We start from the raw sequence: 24,226 nt of genomic DNA, 5'->3' as shown, positions 1-24,226 counted from the left end.
GCGTCCGCTGGGCCTTCGGGCAAAGGAGTCGGACAGTTGATTTGTCCGGACGTCTCCTGCCAATCCTGTCAAAGGTAAGGGAGCTTAGATCCCACATGGAGTCAAACTATGAAAAACCGATACCTTGTAGAAGGTAAAAATAGCTTACCGCACGAGCGTGACACTGCGTGCTGAATCCGCGATCCTCGGTAGCGGATGCGGGAGCCTCGGCGCCTTTGAAAAGCACCTTCCAGGCATCTTCGTACATCGTCTCAAAGAGCCTACTCAGAGTTCGGTGCCGCGCCGGGTCGAACTCCCACAGGTTGAAAGCCCGTTGTTGACACGGGAGGATCCGGTGGATGAGCATAACCTGGACTACGTTGATAAGCTTGAGCTGCTTGTCCACCAGGGTTTGGACGCATGTTTGGAGTCCGGTCAGCTCTCCTTTTTTACCCCATGATAGGCCCGTCTCTTTCCAGGACGTGAGCCGCATTGGGGGTCCGAATCGGGACTCGGGGCTGCGACCCACTTAGGGTCGCGCGGCTCGGTGATGTAAAACCACCCTGATTGCCACCCCTTCAGGGTCTCCACAAAGGAGCCCTCGAGCCATAAGATGTTGGGCATCTTGCCCACCATGGCGCCTCCGCACTCCGCTTGGTTGCCGCGCACCACCTTCGGCTTGACATTAAAAGTCTTGAGCCATAGGCCGAAATGGGGGCGGATGCGGAGGAAGGCCTCGCACACGACGATAAATGTCGAGATGTTGAGGACAAAGTTCGGGGCCAGATCATGGAAATCTAGGCCATAGTAGAACATGAGCCCCGGACAAATGGGTGGAGAGGGAAACCCAGTCCGCGGAGGAAATGGGGGAGGAACACCACCCTCTCATGGGGCCTAGGGGTAGGGATGAGCTGCCCCTCTTTGGGAAGCCGGTGCGCAATGTCGTTGGACAAGTATCCGGCCTTCCTTGGTCTTTTGATGTGTCCCTCCGTAACGGAGGAGACCATCCACTTGCCTCCCGCTCCGGACATGGCTGGAGAAGGTTGAGGTGGGGAGTGCGGACTTGGGCGCTGGAGCTCGAGTGCGCGAAAATGGATAGGCAAAGGAGGAAGAAGGCATAGGTGAAAAGGTGGATCCTTATCCCCTTATATGGGAGGACGCGACTATGCGTCCCCACCAGCCTGGTAAAACTCGCTTATCTCCCAAGCGCCGTAATCAATGGCGCGATTGGGTTACCCACCCATATTGATGAGAATCCCGGAATAAGGGGACACGATCTCTGCTTTAACAAGACATGCCAAGGAAACCGCCTCGCATAACACGCTGAGATGGGACAGTAAAACGATTCGAATAAAGGCTTGGCCGTGGTGTGATGTCACACTATGGAATACGTCAGCAGATTAGATTTATGTAAATATTATTCTCTCTATGGCAATATGTGGAAACTTATTTTGCAGAGCCGGACACTATCTTCATGTTCAAAATCTTCTATGAAGTACTTGGAGGAGGAACCCGCCTTGCAATGCCAAAGACAATCTGCGCGCCGGACTCGTCATCATTGAAGCCTGGTTCAGGGGCTACTGAGGGAGTCTTGGATTAGGGGGTGTCCGGATGGCCGGACTATACCTTCAGCCGGACTCCTGGACTATGAAGATACAAGATTGAAGACTTCGTCCTGTGTTCGGAAGGGACTTTCCTTGGCGTGGAAGGCAAGCTTGGCGATACGGATATGTAGATCTCCTACCATTGTAACCGACTCTATGTAACCCTAACCCTATCCGGTGTCTATATAAACCGGAGGGTTTTAGTCCGTAGGACAACACATTCATACACAACAATCATACCATAGGCTAGCTTCTAGGGTTTAGCGTCTCTGATCTCGTGGTAGATCTACTCTTGTACTACCCATATCATCAATATTAATCAAGCAGGACGTAGGGTTTTACCTCCATCGAGAGGGCCCGAACATGGGTAAAACTTCGTGTCCCTTGCCTCCTATTACCATCCGGCCTAGACGCACAGTTCGGGACCCCCTACCCGAGATCCGCCGGTTTTGACACCGACAAGAGCCCTGGCCGGATTATGGCCAACAGGATTGGGATGCGGACGACGAAGAAATTCGACGCCCACCCACCACCCACTTAATAGCCACTGTCGATGACTCAACCGACATGCTCGACTTCGACTCTGAAGACATCGACGGTATGGATGATGATGCGGGAGGCAAAGAGGAACCACCGTCCACAGGGCGCTGGACGTCCACTTCATCATATGGTGTATACATGGTGGACACACCAAAAGACGATGATGAGGAACGGAAGGACGCACCGAAGGCTTGTTCCCTCGAGAAGCAGTCAAAGCGGCGGCGCAAGTGCCGCCCCAAATCCCGCCTCAGTAGAAATAACGATCATACAGACCTAGCGTTGGAGCAGGGCGAACCACTGCCGGACCACGGCAATACGGAGAATCAAACCGAACAAACCAATTCTGTCAAAGATAATAGTCCGGACGACATAACACCGGACAGGCACCCGGAGCAGCAGAATGCCCGTCAAAGGCTTGTTGCCACCGCGAGGAGTCTGAAAAAGCAGAAGCAAAGGCTCAAGGTTGCACAGGACACACTCTAAATCAGATGGAGTAAAGTACTCAACACAGCAGCGAAGTACGGCGACAATCGCTCCATCAAGAGCTACCCAAAGCGGAAGTTGCTACCTGAATTCGATGAGGAGGCCTCAGACCCCCCACAACCAAAAATCAAAACAGCCACCTGGCCAGATAGACGACCTCACGGCCAACATAGAGCGGCAAACAATGCCACTCACAAGACAATACACGATCCATGCGAGGGCTCGCACCAAAAGGACGGCGCAACCAAATCCATCTATGGACCACGCAAGCGCGCCCCAGCATATGATGTAACACAACAAACATCCAAACAACGTGGTACACCCAGATACAGGGGTGCCGCACACCCCCTATGTTTCATCGATGAGGTACTGGACCATGAATTTCCAGAGGGATTCAAACCCGTAAACATAGAGGCATACGACGGAACAACAGACCCTGGGGTCTGGATCGAGGACTATATCCTCCACATCCATATGGCGCAAGGAGATGATCTCCACGCCATCAAGTACTTACCCCTCAAGCTCAAAGGGCCAGCTCGTCACTCGCTTAAAGGCCTCCCCGAAAACTCCATTGGAAGCTGGGAAGAGCTCGAAGACGCTTTTCGGGCAAATTTTCAAGGGACTTATGTCCGACCTCCGGACGCGGATGATTTGAGTCATATAACTCAACAGCCCGGAGAGTCAGCCCGAAAGCTTTGGAACAGGTTTCTTACTAAAAAGAACCAAATTGTCGACTGTCCAGACGCCGAAGCCTTGGCAGCTTTTAAGCATAGCGTCCGTGACGAATGGCTTGCCAGAAACCTCGGCCAAGAAAAGCCGAGAACAATGGCAGCATTAACAAGCCTCATGACCCGCTTTTGCGCGGGTGAGGACAGCTGGCTAGCAAGATGCAGCACCAGCGACCCTGGTACATCTGAAGTTAGAGATGGAAACGGGAAATCACGGCGCAACAGCAATAACAAACGCCAGAATAAAGAAGACAACACGAAGAGCACGGCAGTAAACGCCGGATTCAAAAGCTCTCGGCCAGGTCAGCAAAAGCTGCCCTCTAAAGGCGCCAGAGACGAACTGTCCAGCCTAAAGAAAATTCTGGACCAAATATGTCAGATCCATAGCACCCCTGGTAAACCCGCTAATCCTACCCACAGAGAATGTTGGGTCTTCAAGCAGTCCGGCAAGCTTAACGCCGTACACAAGGGGAAGGATACACCAAGCGAAGACGAGGATGAGCCTCTCAAGCAAGACACTGGGGAACAAAAGAAATTTCCACCAGAAGTCAAAATAGTAAACGTGTTACACATGATCAAGGGAAGAAACAAAACGGCACTCCCAGAAAAATATGCCCAAGGGCCTATCACCGCGGAGCCCTGCCACTGGTCATCTCAACCGTTCACTTTCGACCATCGTGATTACTCAGCAAGCATCCGGCGTGCAGGATGGGCTGCCCTGGTATTAGACCCAATAATTGGCGGATACCACTTCACACGAGTCCTAATGGACGGTGGCAGCAGTCTAAACCTGATATACCAGGATACAATCAGCGAAATGGGGATAGACCCAACAAAAATTTGCCATAGCAATAGTACCTTTAAAGGAGTAACGCCAGGCCCAGGGGCTCATTGCATGGGCTCCCTGCTACTAAAGGTTATATTCAGCTTCCCCGATAACTCCCATAGCGAACATTTAACCTTCCACATCGCTTCGTTCCAAAGTGGCTATCAAGCACTACTCGGACACGGAGCTTTTGCTCGCTTTAATGCAATACCACATCACGCTTCCCTGATGCTCAAGATGCCCGGTCCACGCGGCATCATTACAGTAAACGGAAGTATTAAGCGATCTTTGCGCGTCGAAGAGAGTGCGGCTGCCTTGGCAGCCGCACACTAAAAACGGCCTCACCAACTAAAGCATTTGATAGGTCGTCAAGACCACAGACGCGGTCAGACGAGTCCAGCGCTGCTATATGTAATTTGTACCGGATGGATGGCCACACCCCTATTACAAATACAAGGGGCTCAACGCGCACAGACAAGCGGCAATTTCTACTCATTTTTAGTTATACATGGTTTCTTTAAAAACTATCTTATTGCACGACAACTTTTTCACCTAAGTTCCTATCTTTTACAGATGATCATCGTGCTACACCCGTACAGGAGACGGCACAACGGAGACACAGGCGCAGACGTGCAACAGGGACCCGCTCCAAGGATTCTTTTTAGATTAAGATCCTGCGTAAACCTTTTTTACTGTCTCTTGTTGATACATATCCACCGAATTCTCAGCACAGATGAGAAGGATGCTGACATCTTGGCATGTGGCCACGTCAGAATAATGCACATACCTGGACACAAGGGGCTTCTTACAAAGGGCACTATTTAGGCCCGGTTTATACCATAAAGACCGAATACCTTAGGGAGTGTTCGACGTCGCGAGTTTGGCCTTATATGCATCAGCTCTGAATCATTGTCTTTGGTCAAATGTTGGGTTTGCCCGGCTCCTGTGTTTTGGTGCCTTACGTTCCACTTTATCGGCTAAGGTAGCACCAGGAGAACTACTACGATTGTGCCCTGGTTCATCCGGACGAGCACCTCAGTAGAGAAAGCCGAAAACTGACTGTCATGATATAGCGTGAGACTGGTCAACCACTCGATGACCTATCGGAATGTTAGAATTCCTCCGCCTTAACGAAGGGCCGTTTCCCGGCCAGGCATGTACGCACCCCGCAATCGGGAGAGTGCGGAGCCACCAGGGGCTATCTAGCAGCCCCACTGTCAAACTCCTATGGCTAAGTGAAAGTGTTAAAGCATTATAATCCGGTTGCCTCGCTCGCTACGCTATCACCTCCTTAATACGACCAAGACATTGGGTTAAGTGTGAACACACGTTTTTTGCGAGCACCTCCGCATTATATGCGTGGGGGTTGAAGCCGACGGCTGCAATATTTCAGGTTATACACATGTATACATAAACGACCGCACAGGAGGCATCATACTACTTTCAGGCAAAAGTATAAACATAGCCTTATAAAAACTTCATAAAAGCATTGTGTTTACAATGAGAATACATATCACTCAAACATAATATTCTTCGAGCACTGGGCCTCTATCAAACGAGCACCCTCGAGAACCTCCTCGAAATAATGCTCGGCAGCCACTCGGCCTATGGCCGAACCCTGTGCCGCAACAGTGGTAGTGTCCATCTCCGCCCAGTATGCTTTAACATGGGCAAGGGCCATCCGCGAGCCTTCTATGCACGCCGACCTCTTCATCACATTAATGCGCGGCACCGCACCAAGGAACTGCTGCACTAAGCTGAAATAGCTGTTCGGCTTTGGCTTTTCCGGCCATAGCTGATCCACAACAGACCTCATGGCGAGTCCGGACAACCTATTCAGTTCGGCCCATTCAGCTAGCTGGTCAGTCAATGAAAGCGGACGCTTTGGAACGTGGAATTGCGACCAGAACAGCTTGTCCACTTCACGATCTGTCTGACCTTGGAAGTACTTGGCCGCATCGGCAGCGCTCGCCGCCAAATCCATATACGCATCTGCCGAACTCCACAGCCGATCCAGAGGGGTATACCATGGATCGTCGAACTTCCTCCGTAACATGAAGGGTTTCCTAGCCGCAATATCCCCGGCTTCCCGCAGCTCCTCCTTCTTCGCTCTCATAGCAGAACGGGTGTCTTTGTCTGCCGCCGTGGCCTTCTCAAGGTCCGTTGCCCTCGCTCGGTTTTCTTTTTCAAGGACCCAGCAATGGTCGGCAGTGTCTTTTAACTCTACGGCCATCTTGGCCATCTTTTCTTGGCTCTTGCAATGTGCGGCCTTCTCGGCTTTCAAATCTTCGGCCGCCTTCAAAGCAGCCGCATCACTAATCCTCGCTTGTTCCTTGGCTCGGGCAAGTTCTGCCCGCAAGGTTTCCACGGTGGCAGCTCCATCTGCAGTCACAACATGTTAAAGATACTGGCATCATGCTGCTCTTACTATGTGGCGTTCACCAGATAATAACACTTACCATGTGCCTTGTCAAGCCTCTTGTTAACAAGCTCGATGTCGGCGTCTGCCGCATCCAGTTGCCGTTTTAATTTGGCAAACTCACTAGTCCGGCTAGCCACCGGAGCTTCCACCACCTGCACATAGGGTCCGTCTGGTTATTGCCTGGGAATATGATCCTCTGTTCACTGCCGTTCTCGACGACAACCAGAGTCTCAGGGGCTACTATCTACACAGGGCACACCTAACATGTGCAGTACTATCACATATTATCTCACGTACCTCAAAGCCTGTTAGTAGACTCATAAAGGCTTCATGTAATCCGCTTTCGGCAGACGAAATTTTCTCCATCACCGTACCCATCAGCGTACGGTGTTCTTCTGAGATGGCCGCTCACCCCACCAACTCCCTCAGAATGTCCGACCGCACACCAGATGGTGCCGGACTCTTTTGTCTGCTCTCTTCGGGAGCCGGACACTGGGGACTTCGGGGGTCTATGGGATTATCTTCTGGCCTCACCGGATCCGGAGAGGCCCTCCGTGACGACACTTCGGGGTCGCCCGCTTCTTGAGCGGAGGAGTCCGGGGGAGGCGTTTCGCTCTCCATCATCTCTGGAAGGAGATCCCCCAAAGACGAGCTCATCTGAGAGGGGCTAAGGCCCGAACTACAAGATATATGCAGTGGTTATTTTCTCAGAAAAAAGGTAGCATACCTTTACTATTAAAGTATTTTGGATCACTTACGACTCGTTGGAGGGCTGATCCCCCCACGGACTTTGTGCGGCAAAAGCACCCCCCGAGGCAGGACCCTCTGTGGGAGACTTCTTCTCCCGTTTGGAGGCTTCGGCTTCCGGATCCTCGGAAGCAGTCCTTTTCCTCCTCCGGTTGTCCTCCTTCATGGAGACGCTCATTCCCTCAGTTGGAACGGGCAGTGATGGGGGCCCGCGTCCGCCCGTATTATCCCCCCCGGTATCTTCCTTCGAGGGCTCCGGGCAAGGTGCGACCTCAAGCATCTTTTCCAATATCGGATTTTCCAAACCCTCAGGGAGGGGGGCCAAACACCGAATCATCTTCGCCTTTGTTAGCCAGTCCTGGTCAAAAAGCGAACTCTCAGAAATAACTTCGTGACAAATAAAATACAGTGTGTTCGGCCAGAGGATTTCTTACTTGTTCGGCGGGGCGGTTACTGCTCAGGCCCACGTCCTCGATAATATCCGGACACTTTACTTGAGGTCCGAAGAATGACTTGTACATCTCCTCGTGTGTCAGGCCGAGGAAACTTTGAATGGCACGCGATCCCTCTGGGTTGAACTCCCACAAGCGAAGGGGCCGGTGTTTGCAAGGCTGGACTTGACGAACCAGCATAACTTGTATTACCACAGCCAAATTAAAATCTCCCTCGAAGAGATCTCGTATGCGGCTTTGTAGTATAGGCACGTCCTTGGTTGGACCCCAGCTCAGACCTCTGCTAATCCATGACATCAGTTGTGGTGGGGGGCCCGAGCGGAAAGCGGGGGCGGCTGCCCACTTGGCACTTCTGGGAGCCATGACGTAAAACCACTCCTGTTGCCATAATTCAGACACCTCTAGAAAGGAACCTTTCAGCCAGGGAGCTCCTACCATCTTGCCTATTGATGCACCTCCGCACGCTGCATGTTGCCCCTCGATCATCTTCGGCTTTACTTCAAAGGTCTAGAGCCACAGGTCGAAGTGAGGGGTAACACGGAGGAAGGCCTCACACACGACAATAAATGTCGAAATGTGGAGAAAGGAGTCCGGAGCTAGATCGTGGAAATCTAGCCCGTAATAGAACATCAAACCCCTGACGAAGGGATCCAGAGTGAGGCCTAGACCTCGGAGGAAGTGGGAGACGAACGCGTCGTTCTCGTTGGGTTCGGGAGTAGGGACGATCTGCCCTTGAGCAGGCAGCCGATGCGAAACCTCGTTGGTCAGGTATCTGGCCTCCCTCAACTTCTTAATGTCCTCTTCCGTAACGGAGGAGGGCATCCATCGGCCTTGAAGGCTGGATCCGGACATGATTGAAGATCCGGAGAACCTAACCTGGGCTTTGGGTGTTAGAACTCGAGGCGGGGGAAGGGTTCGATTGAGCATGAGAGGGAAAAAGCGAAAACCTTGTCCCCTTATAAAGAGGGCGAATATCAAGCGTCCTCTTCGTAGCCGTTTATGACTTGCCTATAATCTAGGAGTCCTATACACGGTTGGGTTACCCACGACCGCATTAATGAGAATCCCGTAATTGGGGGAACACGATCTCCGCTTCGATAAGACGTGTCAAGAAACCGCCTCGTGTTATGTGTGGAGCTGGTTAAAAGAAACGGTTCAAATAATCACCGGGCCATGACATAACGTCGTGCTGCCAAAACAAGCCAGCAAATTAGATTTGCGAAAATATTATTCTCTCTGCGGTGGAATGTGGAACTTATTTTGCAGGGTCGGACACTATCCTCGTATTCAAATTCTTCTGTGATGTATTCGGAGAAGGAACCCGCCTTGCAATGTCGAAGACAATACTGCGTGCCGGACTCATCGTCATTGAAGCCTGGTTCAGGGGCTACTGAGGGAGTCCTGGATTAGGGGGTCTCCGGACAGCCGGACTATCTCCATTGGCCGGACTGTTAGACTATGAAGATACAAGATTGAAGACTTCGTCTCGTGTCTGTATGGGACTCTACTTGGCGTGGAAGGCAAGCTAGGCAGTACGGATATGGATATCTCCTCCTTTGTAACCGACCTTGTGTAACTCTAACCCTCTTCGGTGTCTATATAAACCGGAGGGTTTTAGTCCGTAGGACAACAACCATAACATACAATCATACCATAGGCTAGCTTCTAGGGTTTAGCCTCTCTGATCTCATGGTAGATCTACTCTTGTACTACCCATATCATCAATATTAATCAAGCAGGACGTAGGGTTTTACCTCCATCAAGAGGGCCCGAACCTGGGTAAAACATCGTGTCCCCTGCCTCCTGTTACCATCCGGCCTAGACGCACAGTTCGGGACCCCCTACCCGAGATCCGCCGGTTTTGACACCGACAATTACCATGCCCATAAGGGCACGGTGTTCATCCATAATAAAGGCGCCTCGTAGCGCCTCCAGTAGATTATCTGGTGCCTCTGGTTAGACAGAGGTCACCGGCGGAACAAGCACATTCCCTCCTTTTGGGGAATGCCATTCGCTGGACTCTGGAGCCGCGTAGATCTCCGGAATGGTATCTGGCTGAGGTCCAAAGGGAACTCGGCCCCCGTCACCAGTCCCCATAGGGGCTTTTTCCCCCATGTGCCCGATGGCTGAGGAATCATCCTGGGGCGCCACCCCGACGATCTCCGGAAACTTCCCCCGGTCGGGGAAGGTCTTTTGCGACACCACCTCGTCATCACCCTTGGGAAAGACGGAATGAGCAAGTGGTGGAGACATGCTAGCCATCTCCTTTGAGTATAGAGATCCCTTTGTCGAGGATCGCGGGGAGCCATCGCGTGCCGGACTGCAATGACAAGTTTTAAGATATATCAATGTTACAAACCGGGAAGGCCAGACATTTTCGGATTCTGGTACTTACGAGGCGGCCCGAGGCTTAGTCCAGCGAGGTCGCTCTGGACTGCTATCAACATCCCAAGCGGAGTTATCCGCGAGGGAGCCTTTAACCCTCTTAGGCGTTGTCTCCTCCGGATTTGTGGGGGCCGCTCTCTTCTTCCTCCCCACTTCAGGTGGGGAGTCGTTTTCTTCTTCCTCTTCGTCGTCGTCGTCAGCGGACGAAGAGGAAGTCTCGTCTTCGGACGTTACATCTAGAGCGCCTTTTCGGCGAGGGCCCTTTTTGGCCCCTTTGGCCGCTTTCTTGGTCGTCTTCTCTGGCACCTCATAAGGTGCTGGAAAAAGCATTCTTGTCAGCAACGGGAATTCTTGGTCTTCGGGCAGCGGAGCCGAACAGTTAATCCCTTCTGCTACCTTGATCCAGGCCTGAAAACATGGGTAGGGAAGCTTAGGCTTTTTCTTAGAATATGCTAGTAAAGGGTACACCTTGAAAACATTAAAGGAACTTACCGAGTTAGCCTAGCGTTTTAAGCTAAGCCCGTGATCTTCGGTCGTGGGCGGTGGCGTCTCACCGGCCTTGAAGAGAACTTTTCAGATTTCTTTATGCGTCGTGCCGAAGAGCTCTAGTAGCGTCTGGTGCTTGGCCGGATCATACTCCCACAGATAGCAAGTCCGGCGTTGTCACGGAAGGACCCGACGAATGAGAATGACCTAGACCACGTTGACAAGCTTAATCTTCCTGTCTATCATGTTCTGGACGCATGTCTGGAGCCCAGTCAGCTCATCCGAGGGACCCCAGGTTAGGCCCCTCTCTTGCCAGGAGGTGAGCCGCATCGGGATTCCGGATCGGAATTCGGGGGTCGCTGCCCAGTTGGCGTCGCGCGGCTCGGTGATATAGAACCACCCCGATTGCCACCCCTTCACCGTCTTTCGTGAATGAGCCTTCGGGCCAGGTGACGTTGGGCATCTTGCCCACCATGGCGCCTCCGCACTCTGCTTGCTGGCCGCTCACCACCTTCGGCTTCACATTGAAGGTCTTCACCCATAGGCCGAAATGAGGTGGGATGCGGAGAAAGGCCTCGCACACGACAATGAATGTCGTGATGTTGAGAATGAAGTTGGGGGCTAGGTCATGGAAGTCTAGCCCATAGTAAAACATCAGTCCACAGACGAATGGGTGAAGAGGGAAGCCCAGCCCGCAGAAGAAATGTGTAAGAAACACAACCCTCTTGTGGGGCTCTGGAGTAGGGATGATCTGTCCCTTGGGCGGGAGTCGGTGAGCGATCTCCTTGGCCAGATATCCGGCCTCCCAAAGCTCCTTGATATCCCTCTTCTTGACGGAGGAGGCCATCCACTTGCCTCCAGCTCCGGACCCGGACATCTTTGGAGTGCTTTCTCGGACGAGGGAAAAGCTAAAGCTTGGGCGCTGGAGCTCAGGGACGGAAGGGCTGAGGAGGAACCGAGGTGTGGGTGAAGAAAGGGAATCCTTACCCCCTTATAAAGGCCATGTATATCAAGCGCCTCCCCACTCGCCTTAAACTCACCTATTCCCAAGGGCCGTGCAAACAACACGGTTGGGTCACCCACGCCCGCATTGATGAGGATCCCGCAATAAGGGGACACGATCTCTGCTTCGACAAGACGTGCCAATGGCAACCGTGTCTCGAAACTGGAGCGACAAACGAAAAACGGTTCGAAATTGTGACCGGACAAACGTAATGTCATGTTGTAAAAAGTTGTTAGCAGATTAGACTCGTGCAAGTATTATATCCTCTCCGCGGTTGTGTGTGGTATGCATTGCAGGTCCGGATACTATCACTGCATCCGAAGACTATCTTGGAGTTCAGAAAAAGGGGAACCCGCCTTGCAATGCCGAAGACAATCTGCGTGCCGGACTCCTCGTCATTGAAGCCAGGTTCAGGGGCTACTGAGGGAGTCCTGGACTAAGGGGTCCTCGGGCGTCCGGCCTGTTATCCATTGGGCCAGACTGATGGGCTGAGAAGACATGGAGGCCGAAGACTGTACCCGTGTTCGGATTGGACTCTCCTTGGCGTCGAAGGCAAGCTTGGCGATCAACTATGAAGATTCCTTCTTATGTAACCGACTCTGTAAACCCTAGATCCCCCCGGTGTCTATATAAACCGGAGGGGTTAGTCCGGAAGACATACACTCATTACCATAGTCATACAGCCTAGACTTCTAGGGTTTAGCCATTATGATCTCGTGGTAGATCAACTCTTGTAATACTCATATTCACCAAGATCAATCAAGCAGGAAGTAGGGTATTACCTCCATAGAGAGGGCCCGAACCTGGGTAAACATCGTGTCCCCCGTCTCCTGTTACCATCGATCCTAGACGCACAGTTCGGGACCCCCTACCCGAGATCCACCGGTTTTGACACCGACACTCCCTACACTTGACGCGCCCCTAGGAGGGCCGACCTCTCAACCTCCCTCCTTTATATACGTGGGCAGGGGGCACCCCAAAGGCACTCCAAGATTTGTCTTAGCCGTGTGCGGTGCCCCCCTCCACAGTTACACACCTCAGTCATATCGTCGTAGTGCTTAGGCGAAGCCCTGGGTCGTTAACTTCATCATCACTGTAGCCACGCCGTCGTGCTGACGGAACTCTCCCTCGTCCTCAACTGGATCAAGAGCTCAAGGGACGTCATCGTGTTGAACGCGTGCTGAACACGGAGGTGCCGTACGTTCGGTACTTGGATCGGTTGGATCGTGAAGACGTTCGACTACATCAACCGCGTTACTAAACACTTCCGCTTTCGGTCTACGAGGGTACGTGGACACACTCTCCCGTCTCGTTGTTATGCATCTCCTACATAGATCTTGCGTGATCGTAGGAATACTTCTGAAATATTGCGTTCCCCAACAGAAGGCCCGTAAGGAAGTGCCGCCCGCCTTGCCATATAAGGGGGGCCGAATTGGACTAGGGGAGGAGTCCTACTCCCCCCCTTGGTTGACTCCCCAAGGAGGGACTTTCCCTCCTTGGTGGCTGCCCCCTCCTCCTCCTCCAACATATATATACTAGTTTTTTTGCTCTACTAATCATATATAAGTTTTGGAGCCTCCTCTAGTTCTTTTAGTTATATTTTGAATTGGTCCTGGTTGACTAATTAGAGCTAGGATAATCCTCTTGTCCTCATAATTAGAAGGCATGTGTGGTTCTAAACCCCTCCCTCTAATTCTCCGGCGACGATTAGCTCTGGACGGCGAAGCACTGCCGAATCGTGAAGGTTGCACGCTTGCAACCAAGTAGAGAGGCTGTGCTTTCGGTCTTCGGTTCGAGGGGCTGTTCGTGGGCGGTACGAGGGATCGTTCATCGATGGTTCGAGGGACTCCAAGTATGATCTACACCTGCACGTTCTTCTTCCGCTGTAACTCGGTGACGGTAACGATTGTGATTCCAACCCGTTATGCATCTTCATATTGATCTTGGGTGATCGTATGCATGATTTTTTTGTTTTCTACTACGTTTTCCAACACTCAAGATATGTTGATTGTGACACCACTTCATTTTTTGGTTAAAAATCTTGTCATGTCCTTTATTGGCCAGGCTCAACAACGACAAATTTATGTTGATGTCTTGTTGAAGACGTCGCGTACTTGCTATTGTATTGGTCTTTATTGGTTGGCCTCGGCAACCATGATGAAAATCATTGTTCAAGCCATTCCGACGGGATGTGCCGAAGATGACGCGAGAAAGTTTATCCTTTCTTGAAGGCGTTGCCGCGGAAGAAGTCGACTTAGTCGTAGGTGTTTATTTTCATATCTTATAATCGCTCGGCCGGGACCGTCTCTGTTATGTACTCTATTTATAATATAATAAGAATGATTGTGTGCATCGCGTTGATGCACAGGCCGGGGGTTTAACCTCCTTTTTTTTAAAACATGGTATCCACCATAGGCCTTAACCTCTATTGCTGCATGCTCTTACCGTCTTCGTAGGATCTGACCATGATTACAGGAGCCATTGTTTTTGTTGCACTTGTTGCAATGACTGTTCTTGTTCGAGCTGTTGTAAGGAAGAGAAGACCATGCACTGCGTATGGGCCGATGCATGAATGATCACATCAGATTTGATTATCTAAACCAATTTTTTTTTACATTGTGGTGTGTTGTGTAAATTTTCGGATCAGATTGGGTTAATTTTGTTGCAATGGACGTCATTTGTTAAGCTTTTTGACGATTTGGTATGTGAACTTGACATGTATGGCCGTTTGTTTTTGGATGTGTTGGATGAACTTGCTACCTTATGATATTGCACTTGAAATTTGTGTTATGTTGATGTCATATAGTATGTGTCATGCTTGTCAATATATATTGTTATGTTGTTTGTCTTGAAAATACAAATGAAATGCTGCCAAAATTTTGAATTTTATGTTGTACCATTTTTATTTGAAATGCTGCGATGAACAGGACATTTTTTTATTTTTTTTGAAATGAGCTAGCGTGACAATTGACATTGGGCAGCACATACTCCAGATTATCGTCCCTTAAGCGCACGAGAAACAACTGCGCGAGAAAAGATCACCAAGGTTGAGACCGAAAACAAAAACGGGACACAAGCGAACGGAAAGTCCCACCAAAATTACCGCGCTGCCCCTGATCCGCGGCCAATACCAACCGCTGCCCACGCTCAGCCGACGCAACCGCACGGTGGGTATTTTCGTCACGCCCGCCTGCTACACGCCACACGCGACGCCCTAGCGGAAACAGAAACTTTCTTTGGAAGGAAAAAAAAGATAAATCCCCAAAAAATCCGCGATCGCGTCCCTTCTCTCGCCCCCGCCCGTTCCCCTCCTCCAATCCCCAATCCCAATCCCTCCTCCGCCTATCCGGCCGCTGCTCGTATCCCATTCCGATTCGATTCGATTCGATTCCTCCAAGCCTCCACCCGCCGCGCCGCCGCCTGTCTCCGAATCCTAGTCCAGTTCGCTCTGCCCCGCCCCCCGCCGCCTCGTCGTCGGACTCGAGCCCCGGTGAATCCCCGCAGCCTCCCCGGAAGTTTCCGCATCTGCTTGCTTATATATGCTCGGAGCGTCCTCGGCGGTTCCCGCGGTGAGACGAGGAGTTCCGGTGGATTTGCGTACGCTCTGCCCGGGTTCCGCCCCTCTGCTGAGGATTCAGGGGGCGCAGGGTTTCATAATAGGCGCCGCTCCGGCGAACCTTTGGCCGTGGGATTGAGGTTTGGAAGCCGCCACGATGCCGAGGAGCACGCGACGCAGGTCCCGCAAGCACGACCGGGAGGAGCGGGACAGGTCGGACTCCGACGAGGATCCGCGGCCGCGGGAGCACGAGGACTGGAAGGCGGCCGCCGTTAGGGCCTCCAAGGGCTCGGAGGACCACGAGAAGCGGCCTGCAAAGCTTTCCAACGCGGGCGAGGCATCTGGTTCGTCGGCTGACGGGCAGAAGAAGAGGAAGAGCAGAGGGGAGAAGGATAATGCCACCGGGGATGACAGGTGGAGTTACGGCGAAGAGGATGAGAGAGTCGGTTACCATGACTCGAAGAAGTCCAGGAGTTCAGATGGTGATGAGAAGGGGAAGTCTGCAAGGAAGTCTAGTAAGGAGTATGATAGGGCCAACGAGGTTGCCGGAAGGAAGTCAGATAAAGAGGCATTATTGTTGGAGGAGCATACTTCCGGCGAGCATCACCGAGTGAAGGAGAGGGGGAGGGAGCTTGAGCCAGAGAAGTCAAAGGAAAGCAAGCAAGTGTTGACGCTGAAGGAAGACAGCACAGATCAGCAGCATAAGATTGTGAAGGATAGGAGTAAGGATCATGAAAAGGGGAGTGAGCGCAGGCATGATGCATCACTGAAAGCTACGCCAAGAAACAAAGAGGTGAAAACACGAGATTTGGACAGCGATAAAACGAAGAATTATTCCAATGGAGGAACTGATGGTAGGTATTTTTCAGCTTGCTCTTCATACTTAAAACTTGTTGGTAGATAGATAGTCATGATGAAGTATCACTTGCTATACTGGCCAAAGGATCATATGGAACATGAACACCTACCAGATTGCATAGTTCTTGTTGAGATATCGGTAACAACAGAAGGAGAAACTTCAAATGCTCAAGTTACTAAACTTAAAATTAGACTAGAATCTAATATTATATGATGTTATGAGTTTATGACCATATGAAAACTTTATTACTTGACCTTTGTCTGACTTTACTCATCGTGAAGAACATAACCTCCATTATGTAACATTTGCCTTAATCTGGTCCTATCTCACATCTGCTTGTCTTGTACTTCCTTGACTAGTGAATTTTTTTAATATAGGAAGAATCCCTGGCTTTTGTTTCATGTAGTATGACTCATGAGTCACAGTATTATAGCTTTGCCCACAGTCTAGTGAGAGTTGGTGTTGCTATTTGTTGTTTGTGCATGCTATTCTACCTGGCTATTTCCTCTGCTTCAACCAGAATTCCATACTACATGTCAGCTAAAATTTTAGTTTTCATGATACCTTGCAAATTACTTATGGCTTCTGCTTCTCTTGTTATCCTTGATCCTTCCCAAAGGTATAAACATATGTTGGTACTACCCATGAGTCACCCACCTTGCATTGGGATTGAGTGCATATAAGGGCCTAAATCTAACGTTTATATTGAGCACCCACATGCCATATGGATTTGCATGCCAGTGTCAGTTAGTTGTGCAAAATTGGTGACACATCTTTGCTCATTTAAGCCTGCACAAATGTTGCATGCTTTTGTACAATATATTAAACCTTTACATTGTATGTACACACATGTGTGAGTTGCAGAGTTCAACTGTCTAGTTTGTTTTGATGATTTATTGATTAGGATTGTGTTAGGCTGCACACACAATTATGCGGGTTTACATGTCTGGGCGGAGGGAATGTAATTTATAAGTAAATGAACCATGTTTTCAGTTGACAAGATGGATATGTGTAATAAGTTTTATTGTGGCTTGTTTCTATGAAGTGGTAGAATGGATGTGATTCGAAATAGTTTATGCTGTCTTATTTGTTATCTTTTTTTTGCGGGTCTTATTTGTTATCTATTTGTTTTTATCAATTTTCAAAATAAGCTCTCTGACGATCATAGCCACTCAACAATTATCTAGTCTTGTCCATCACTTCATTTGTTATATTTGTGTATGCTCTGTATACTTCTTCTCATAAGGATACAGCCTACATCATGATTATTTGCTATGGTTTAATTAGCCTACAAAATCCAGCAAGTGGTAATATGGTCATAATCTTAGGACCGTAATACCGTAGTAATCAAGAGAGTATTGGTGTGGGTTTGTTGGGAGCTGGGCCTTCTGATCATGTTTTATATATCTGAAGCATTTATATATAATTTCTATTGATATTATTTTATTTGTCTTTCTATTAGCAGACCGTCATCGTGAAGATGAGTTGCACGATGGAGAATCTGAAAAGAATGGGAGGCACAGGAAAACAAAGGAACAGTCTGCTGCGAAAGATGAGTTACAAAGCAGCAGCAAGGGAAGGCAAACCATGCCTCGGGATGCTCGTACCAAAACTGATGGATGTTACGAGCAGCAACACACAGATGAGAAATTGAAAGATGACATGCCTAGAGGTGTGGAAAAACATAGAGAAGAAAAATATAGAGATGATAGGTCCAAAGCTCAGGACAGGCATAAAAGTAACAAACACAAAGACGATAGGCATAAAGATGAGGAACTGCATAGAGATGAAAGGTACAAAGAGGAAAGGTTGAGACATGAAGATAGACATAGGGATGTAAAATACAAAGGGGAAAGAACTAAAGAGGAGGACCGATATAAGGACGAAAGATACAAAGATAAGCCTAGAGATGAAGAGAAACCTAGGAATGAAAGATCTGATAACAGCTCTAGAGAGAAACATCGAGATGAAGAGAAATCTAGGAATGAAAGATCTGATAACAGCTCTAGAGAGAAACATCGAGATGATCTTTATAGATATCATAGGAGTCAAGATGGTGGATCATGGGATGTGCGATCCTCAAAGGACAGCACTAGAGACAGGTCATTGGAAAAGCACTGCAAAGAGGAACATAATTATTCAGAGAGCAGGCACAATAAAAGTAGACTCCATGACAGCAAAGGGAAGAAAAGGTCTTATGAAGAAAGCGGTCATAATGGTGATCTGGAACCCAGGAATGCAAAAGAATATCATGGAGATGCTAAACGCAGGTCTGATGTAAGCTCATTTGTTTCCAATGAAGACCGTAGGCGAGAATATGAGAAGGTTGATTCTCGGAGGAGGGATTTTGAGAGGAAGAGCCCCACCAGATCCAGCACATATCCTGTGAAGGAGCAAAGCAGGTAATTTTCTGAAACTGTTGACCACATTCTTCTCCGCATTACATTACATTTCAACTGTTCAAATTGGAGTGACCGCATCTTTATATCTACCTTTGTGTCTTTAGAATTTGATTTTGTTGAATAAATTATTTATGTTCTGTAATGGTACAAATACACAAGGATAGGAAGATCAACAACTGAAGTAAAGAAACCCAGTTCTCCTCTGCCAAGTAATAAAAGCACCACTGACTCGTTATAAAGAGATCTAGATTATATGGAGATTGTGTGAAGCTAATCCGTGAATAGTGTTTACTGATGGAGCTGCATTGTCTTATTGGAGATGGATCTGATGAGAGATTACTTGAGTCTGAATTCAGTTCCATTTTCTCTTTTTGACATGTATTTATCGCCTGTTTCTTATAGAGCTTAGAACTGGTAAGAGTGAAAACATGGATGTAGTTCTAGTAATTGTGGGCACTTATCATCATCATTTCCTGCATGTGACTGGCACTGAAATTCTAAGCTTCTTTTCTCTATTTTAAAAGGCCTCTGTTCGTAAAGCTATAAGTTGTTAGCAGTTACAAGCTGCGTGGATGTGACTATCTAGAGATTTATTAAATTACTATTTATTTCAGGCATTTCCCTAAGCAAGAAGAATCCTCACCCAGGGAGAATGGTGCTGCTCTTGGAAGACATAGACGAACATCTGACTTTCAATCAGTTGAGGGTCTTAGTAAAACTGATGCAAATAGCAATGAATCCTCTCTGCCCTTGAAAGATGGTAGAAATTTGAGATCTGATGGCCGACCAATCCATTTTAATGACAGACCACCATCAGCGAGTGATTGTCAAGTTTCCAACCGGAGCAATCTGAGGCATAATCATGATGCTGTTGATGGTTCAGTGAAGAAAGGCAATACCAGACATCATGAGTTATTATTGAATCGTCAAGCTACTGAGAAGAACTATCAAAGTGCATCACCAGGGCATCTCCATCTGCCACGTGATAGACCTGAGATGGACAATCAAAGATCCTTTGATGATGATAATAGGAGCCAGATTAGAGAACGCAGGTCAAGCAGCCGCCCCAGAAGAAGTGGTACTGTTGATAATGCAAGAGGGCATGGTAGCACTTGGAATAATCCGCCTTCATGGCCTTCACCAGTACCAAGTGGTTTTGGTCCTTTCCAGCATGGTCCTCCAATCCCTGGTTTTCACCCAGCTATCCACCAGTTCCCTCAATCTTTATTTGGGATGCGGCCATCTATGGATACGAATCATGCTGGGATGCATTATCCTTTGCATGGACATCCTGAAAGTTTTCCTCATTGTGTACAACCATTTCCATGGCACAATCCTGCAGAAGACCCATATATCTCTCAGGTACCTGGTTGGGATGCAAGTAGAAGTGTCTTTGAAGAATACTCACACAGCTATGGCCAGAATAATGATCCTGATTTTCAACAGCAGTTAGAGTCGGAGGTGCCACTTTCATCTCATACTTCTGACAAGCCTTCGTTAATGCAACTCCCAGCTCAAAATCAAAGTCAAAGCTCTGAAGTCAAAACAGTTGAGGCTAATGCTGAAAAAACTGATGCACATGCTCCAAAATATAGATCTGAGGCAACTCCTGGGCCTTCTATTGTAAAAGTGGATTCTCGGTTTTGCTCCAAATACTTCAAGAGGCTTGATATTTCGACAAGCCTTGCTTCACCAGAGCTGTACAAAAAATGCAGTACAATGGCGGGGGAGTTGGAGCTGGCTGGATGTGAATCTACCATGCGTCGGTGCTTGAAGGTAGCTGGAATGATTTACATGTTCAGTTTACTGTTTAAAAAAGTTTCATTTTTATCAACATTGACCAAGTATTCTCTTCCCTTTTTCAGAATAATAAAGATGAGCATGGACATCAAGCTCAAGGTTTCAAATACATGATAAAGTCCATATTTTCAGGGGAAACAACTTCTGTATTTGAGGTACATTTCTCCAAGATTAACTATGATTTTTTGGATGACCCACTTACAAACCTTCACGATAGGCCAGTGCATAAATGGTTATGTTTAATATTTGTCACATCTGCTGTTCACCATATTATTCAAGCTTCTTGGTCAGGGCATTTTTCTTTCATGTGATAATCTGCCAAGAAAAACATAATCTATATACCTGCATGGAATAGGGCAATAGGCTATATGACTTCTAAAGCTGGAGGCCAAACTGAGCCACCTATGTGTCAAACCATAGTGCTGGCTGTTCCCAATATTTTTTTCTTGTTTTGATGACTTACATTGAGCAGGTACTAGCATACATGGCACTGGAAAGTCTAAAATTTGTCCATGAAGTATGCCACAACGCCTATATTGCATGTGTAATCCTCGGCCTAGACAACCTAGAGTCTTGAAACATTAACTATCTTTATCTGTTGTTTGGCTTGAAATTATTGTCCTGTATCTGAGCTTATTATCATTGTTTATTTAGCCAAACATGTTTATACATTACTTTAAATCCAGTACAGAAATAATGTTACTGTGGCTTGTTCAGCAGCGTAATGAAGTATCTTTGTTTAATGGCTACGAGGTTAATGGAACAACTATATTACGTCTGGGAATTATTACATCAGAACCTTCTTAATGTTGCATCTATTGTTCTCTAACTTGGGTTACAGCCCTCGGCCATAAAGTATAGCAATCTTTGAATGCATTACTCCATGTTGAACCCATGTTTATTATTGATGTGTTTTTAACTTGTACAGAATGCCATGAAGCTTTATAGTTCAAGCACTGGTTCTAGGAAGTCCAAAGCTCTCGCATCATCTTCACAACCAGAAAGTGAAGAGATGATCAAGGAGGCTTCTGTGGACGTGGTGGTGGGGAAAAATGTTGCTGCTGGCGAGGACCAGGCATTGCCTTGTACTGATGATATGCGCGATGAAGTAGATAATAACGGCCAGTCTCATCATGCAGTGGTTTCTAGCATGCCTGGTTTGGCGAAAAACTGCAGCAAGACAGGAGAAGACAAGGTAGGCTCAGATGTTGAAGACAAAAGCCTCAGCATCAACCATGCTGAGGGGCTGCATGTTCCGAGCAACGGTGAGGGGAAGCTCCTCCCTCCCAAAGCTTTGCAACCTTGTTGCAGCTCTGTAGGCAGTGTTTCCGACGTTCCGAAAGAGCAGTTTTCGGGTGTCATTTCTGATGCTACATTTGCCTCTGGTTCTCAGTCGTGCGAGGATGTCATGCCAGGTTGTAGGGTTAATTTTAACCGGATACCTTGCTCTCCTGGGAGTACTTAAAACAATTAATTCCATTTATTGCTCCAATTAGTATCCCATCTCCTTCGGCTGGTACCCCCATGCGTTTCTTTTTCCCCATCATATTTTGTTTCTCTAGGAGAATTGGCAGCATTCTCCAGTGTGTTCCTTGTTCTGCCGCAGTGTGTCTGGCAGCGATCAATAATAAAAGTTTTCTTCTCCATCTCATGTTTTTTTTTTAGTTTTTTCCAATCTGAAATTGCCATGCTACTCTAATTTTGGTAGCACCCAGTTATGAGGTAGGTTTATCTTTGTTTTTTCTTGCAAAACGAAAATTTAAAATTACGCTACTTTTTTCTTTGGCTTTTTGGTTTATTTGTTCGATACAAGAGTTTGTAGGGATGAAGGGTCCGTATACAGGTTATGGAGAAAAATTGAACCTGGGTCTTAGAGCTCTAGTCTTGTCGTCTGTCCTGTTTTAAGGGGAAACCAGACACCCTAAAAAAAGTTTAAGTTTCAATTTTGGTTTTCCATTAGTCGTTTTGAAAATTAGTGCTATCTCACATTTATTGTTGATTTTTTTTGCTAAATGAAAAGTAAAATTGCCACTACTTAAGTTTTAGTTTTTGTTGCTTTATTTATTTTTGCATACAGTAATTTGTCGTGTACATGAGTTTGTAGGGATGAATAAGTACTCCCTCCGTTCCAAAATACTTGTCATTGTTTTACTACAAAATTACATATGCTGTGAAGACTAAAACAAGTAATGAGCTTGGATCGTTTTAGGCCTTGTACATGTGCTTGCATAGGTAGGTCCTTTGTAAAATAAACTTTGTTTTCTTGAGCATTAGTGCTTATCTCTATAGGAGAGAATAGATGTCTAATTAAATGTCTATCCTCTAAGCACATTTTCTAAGCACCTTGTATGTGCATATTTTAAACCTTTAATCAAAATGTATGTGCAGTTAGGGAAACCTAGACAGGGAGGGATTAATATCCATGTTAAAATAAAGTTTAAAATTTGCAATTGTTTTTCTAAATGGGCTTTCTCACATGGTAATGAACATGGTTTGCTATGTGCTAGAGCAACTCTAGCACAGTTGTCATATCCTTGAAGGGTGGACAGATGGCGTGCAAATGCAGTCAACATATCTCAGCCTCCATAAATTTTTTTTTGAGGCACTCAGCCTCCATAATTTACTACCAAGCTAGAGTACGGTAGGGGCAGATGGAATTTTTAGTGGATTGCTCCTTCGGCAAAACTAGGATAAAGTTGAGCGGAAAGGCGATGGGATCCAAAGTCATATGTTATTGGCTACATACTTATTCTCCAATTGGAGTAATTCAGTTGACCAATAATAGTGGACCAAAGGTCACACATATCAACGTAGCGGTTGTGACTTGATTCTGGCGAGGGGGAGGACGACCACAAGCACGTCGTTGAGAGTGAAGACGATTCCAGTGATGATTTTGGCGGCGGGTATCGATTTCGGCAGTGATTTCGGTGGTTGCGACTTGATTCTGACGACGATGCTTGAAATTGTGAGATGCAATCTAGACATCTATGTGGATGTCCCATCTAATGCTTCTCACAATTGCGAACAACGGTGTCGATCTAACTCCTCTTTAGGCCGTCACGATCGCTCCAGTCCAACATGTGGAGGCTGTGGGCGGATGGAGCACCCTTCAACCCAACACTACACAAACCTCCAAATATGAAATCTCGCTGGCTTGACTTCGCTAGTGACATTTTCAGTCAAAATCACCATATTGGCGGTTACTATAGGGATGGAGCCGCTATGGCGACTGTGCAAAAGTTGCTCCCATGGTGGTGGTGATGTTGGTTGTGGTGTGGGAAGCAGCAGATAGGCACAAATTCTGAACGCAGGCATAGAAACATTCAACAACATAAAAACATCGATAGCACCACCGAAATGCACTAGTAAAGTTTAGTTTGTGTGTCCATAATCCTGTCGCAGAATGCCCGAACACAACATTGCTGAATACTGAATCCCTGATACATCTTGGGATTTTCTCTGAACTTCTCTTCTCAATAGCACAAGCCAAACAAGACGAACCATGAGCACAGAGAAGTGGAAGGGATATCATCTTAAGTATACAGCGCGCCCAACCCGGCCCGGCCGGAGACCCTGGCCGCGGCCTTCAGATCGACGCCGAGCTCCGCCGCCACGCGCCGCATGACCCCGAAGTCGGAGGGCCTGGCGGCCGCCGGCCAGGTCACCACCATGCTCGCGGCCTTCCCCCGGATCTCGCACTCCGTCATCACGGCGGCGCCGAGCCCGTCCATCACGCTCCCCGGAGGCGCCAGCGCCGCGACGCCCTTGGCCGCGCCCACGCCTCCCCGCCGCCGCGCCGCCCCGGTCTCCAGCTTCCCCTCCACCAGCTCGTCCGCGGAGAGCCTGCCCCTGTACGCCCCGCTGCGGACCGCGTCCAGGACCAGGACCTCCTCCGGCTGGAGCCCGGAGATGAGGCTCCTGGCGGCGGCGCGCGTGCGGTGGGCGGGGATGGCG

The 24,226-nt window shown here is 48.3% G+C and overlaps 2 protein-coding genes across 3 annotated transcripts in view; one reads left to right on the top strand and one right to left on the bottom strand.

Moving 5' to 3' along the window:
* The first annotated feature begins 14,930 nt into the window (after nucleotides 1–14,930).
* Nucleotides 14,931–21,918, top strand: LOC119267579 (uncharacterized protein DDB_G0287625-like). 2 transcript variants are annotated; one of them, XM_037548994.1, is made up of 5 exons: nucleotides 14,931–16,065; nucleotides 17,536–18,472; nucleotides 19,087–20,248; nucleotides 20,338–20,427; nucleotides 21,201–21,918. In XM_037548994.1, the coding sequence occupies exons 1-5, from the start codon at nucleotides 15,369–15,371 to the stop codon at nucleotides 21,735–21,737; spliced, it is 3,423 nt and encodes a 1,140-aa protein (XP_037404891.1). In that variant the 5' UTR covers nucleotides 14,931–15,368; the 3' UTR covers nucleotides 21,738–21,918. The 2 variants fall into 2 exon arrangements, with proteins under 2 accessions (XP_037404891.1, XP_037404890.1); XM_037548993.1 differs by having other exon boundaries at nucleotides 17,533–18,472.
* A 1,670-nt stretch (nucleotides 21,919–23,588) lies between these two features.
* The window catches only part of LOC119272074, a 1,591-nt gene continuing 953 nt past the window's right edge, over nucleotides 23,589–24,226 (bottom strand). Inside the window, exon 2 of the mRNA XM_037553666.1 lies at nucleotides 23,589–24,226. Coding sequence (XP_037409563.1) covers nucleotides 23,806–24,226 — 421 coding nt within the window. The 3' untranslated portion in view covers nucleotides 23,589–23,805.

This window comes from Triticum dicoccoides, chromosome 3A (genome assembly GCF_002162155.2).
Source record: "Triticum dicoccoides isolate Atlit2015 ecotype Zavitan chromosome 3A, WEW_v2.0, whole genome shotgun sequence".
Classification (NCBI taxonomy): domain Eukaryota; kingdom Viridiplantae; phylum Streptophyta; class Magnoliopsida; order Poales; family Poaceae; genus Triticum; species Triticum dicoccoides.
Note: the sequence above shows the minus strand (reverse complement) of the source record. Positions and strands in the feature narration are given on the sequence as shown.